This window comes from Morone saxatilis, unplaced genomic scaffold (assembly GCF_004916995.1).
Source record: "Morone saxatilis isolate NCDOM2014 unplaced genomic scaffold, NCSU_SB_2.0 Contig4, whole genome shotgun sequence".
NCBI classification, from domain to species: Eukaryota; Metazoa; Chordata; class Actinopteri; family Moronidae; genus Morone; species Morone saxatilis.
In genome coordinates this window covers 348,930-351,091 of record NW_023339984.1, presented here as the reverse complement: position 1 = coordinate 351,091, position 2,162 = coordinate 348,930, and the positions used below count along the sequence as shown (strand labels likewise).

Below are 2,162 nucleotides of genomic sequence, written 5' to 3'. Positions count from 1 at the left end.
CCAGGACCCGGGGATCGAACCAACAACCTTCCGATTAGGGGACGACCCGCTCTGCCTCTGCGCCACAGCCGCCCCTAATGGTGGAACAGTGCCTTGGCGATGAAAATTTCAACTCATTGATGTGTTCTACAAACTGGCAAACACTTGTAGCAGTCTTTCTCTCCCACTCTCCCCTTCAGAATCACAGTCACCTTGAGGTTACGGTCGGTGCGTCCGTTGCTGAGGATGGACACAGCACAGGTCATAGGCGGAGGCCAACAGGGTGATGGGACCAGGACCAGAGCCAGCAATAACCTAAAAATCCACATGAACAAAACACTAATAAGGACACATCTACACTGCCAACAGTCTTCATTGTTCTCAAACTCTTAAACCATTTATTTTGAATTTAAAGTAATAACCAAAGTATCTTGGAGGTGAATGAAGGTGGTACCTGTACAGCTCTCGTCGGGTGAGGGCGCTGCTGTACTGCCCACTGGTGCCCCCTGCAGATTCACATGATGTGCTGCTGCTGGACTGTTGCTGCTGGAGCCGCACACACAGCGGCAGCACCACGTCATGGAGACGCTGTGAGAAAAAAACAAATGGACTACACGCTGACTAAAAGAATGAGGTGTCCATTCTGCAACAGAATCAGTAGTTACGTGATGGAGAGAGAATGTACCAATTCTTTCCCCCCAGGGTGGTGAAGTCATGACCTGCCTTTATCTGTCTCTGACTGGCTACTTATTACTGCCTTCACTGGCTTCACCTTGACTGGTTCGGTTTAGGCATGAGGAGTGAGACTGGTTAGGGTAAGAATGATAGGGCAAGCCAATAACAGGCAGAGTAGGAGAGGTCATGACTTCACCACATCCTTAGAAAAGCAAACTGGCGTCCCGTACTGAGGAATGCGGGATATAGATGTGCTAGGCTCGTCCATGTTGAAAAGAGCACCACATTTTGAAGATTGTTAAAAAAATAAAACACTTGGGACTACATATGTCTCTTATCTTCTAACCATTTTCAAAATGTGGTTGTCTCTTCAACATAAACTGGCCTAGGACGTAGTATATCTGTTCTGACTGAGGCTTGCAAAACTGTTATCAAAAAGGGGCAAGATTTCAGAAGGGTCAGTTCTGCTCTCTGCTGTGTGTTCAGATATTGATCCGTTTAGCAATTAAAATGTAACAATGACATTTACCTTGTGTATATCATCCTTCAGCAATGTACCACTGCTCAGTATGATTTGTCGTAGTGCTGTGAAGAAGAATTAAAAATCTGTCAGATTAGACCAGATTTATAAATATCACAAGCCTATTATATGGTGTAATTACCCCTGAGGGCTGAAAGGCAAGTATCCTGATTGGCCAGAAGGTCTCCTTTCTTCTGGAGTGATGGTCCAACTGAGTCAGCTATAACTAATGGTTTTGTCCGCCGCGGGCCAGGCTTCCCTCCAGGAACCACATCTGCTGACAGACCCACCCGGAGCTGGAGGACAAGACACAGAGGAACGGAGGTGGAGCTTGAGACAATACTAAAGTGCCGCTGCACTCAGTAGATATCTAAGCTAAGAAAATCTATAAAACTAGGCATTTTGTAAATGTAAAATACATTAAATGCTACACAAACGCTAAAGACATTGAAACTGAGCCAACCTTGACAGACTCCGCCCCTGGTGTGATGTCACCGAGCAGGTGGCTGAACAGGAGCTCTGAGTGACCAGGGCTTCCCTGCAGTATGCTAGCAGAGGCTCCAGCCACCTGCACCCACAGCTCTAAGGTTCTGTACACTGACACCCGCAGTGCACTGTGGGGTGAGGGAGAGAAATGGTTCAGCTAACATTACCACATTATCCACAGGTGCTAAACAAACCCCCTTCTTCCTGCACTAAGATAAGCTAGCTCATTTAGATTGAAGTTGTTTGAATTGTAAAACAACAAAATATTTTTAGCCTTCCAGACCATAGTCCCTTAAAGCTACATACGTAACTTTGTTTTTACTAACTTAGTATTTTTTGGGGCTTTTATTCCCTTTATGATAGTGACAGTTGAAGATAGACAGGACAGGGGCGCAGAGAGGGGATGACACAAATGAAAAACCCAAATGAAAAAACCAACCAGAGCCTTGATAATCTCTTACACCCTGCAAAACGTATTATCTAAAAGATACTGCAACTCTTT

General features: G+C 45.4%; 1 protein-coding gene across 1 annotated transcript in view; it reads right to left on the bottom strand.

The window, feature by feature from the left end:
* Positions 1–12: 12 nt before the first annotated feature.
* Positions 13–2,162, bottom strand: part of LOC118338068 (proline-, glutamic acid- and leucine-rich protein 1-like) — an 8,306-nt gene continuing 6,156 nt past the window's right edge. Inside the window, exons 12-16 of the mRNA XM_035675242.1 lie at positions 1,638–1,788; positions 1,317–1,470; positions 1,184–1,239; positions 434–567; positions 13–294 (exon numbers count right to left, since the gene is read on the bottom strand). Coding sequence (XP_035531135.1) covers positions 114–294; positions 434–567; positions 1,184–1,239; positions 1,317–1,470; positions 1,638–1,788 — 676 coding nt within the window. The 3' untranslated portion in view covers positions 13–113. The remainder of the gene's footprint in view (positions 295–433; positions 568–1,183; positions 1,240–1,316; positions 1,471–1,637; positions 1,789–2,162) is intronic.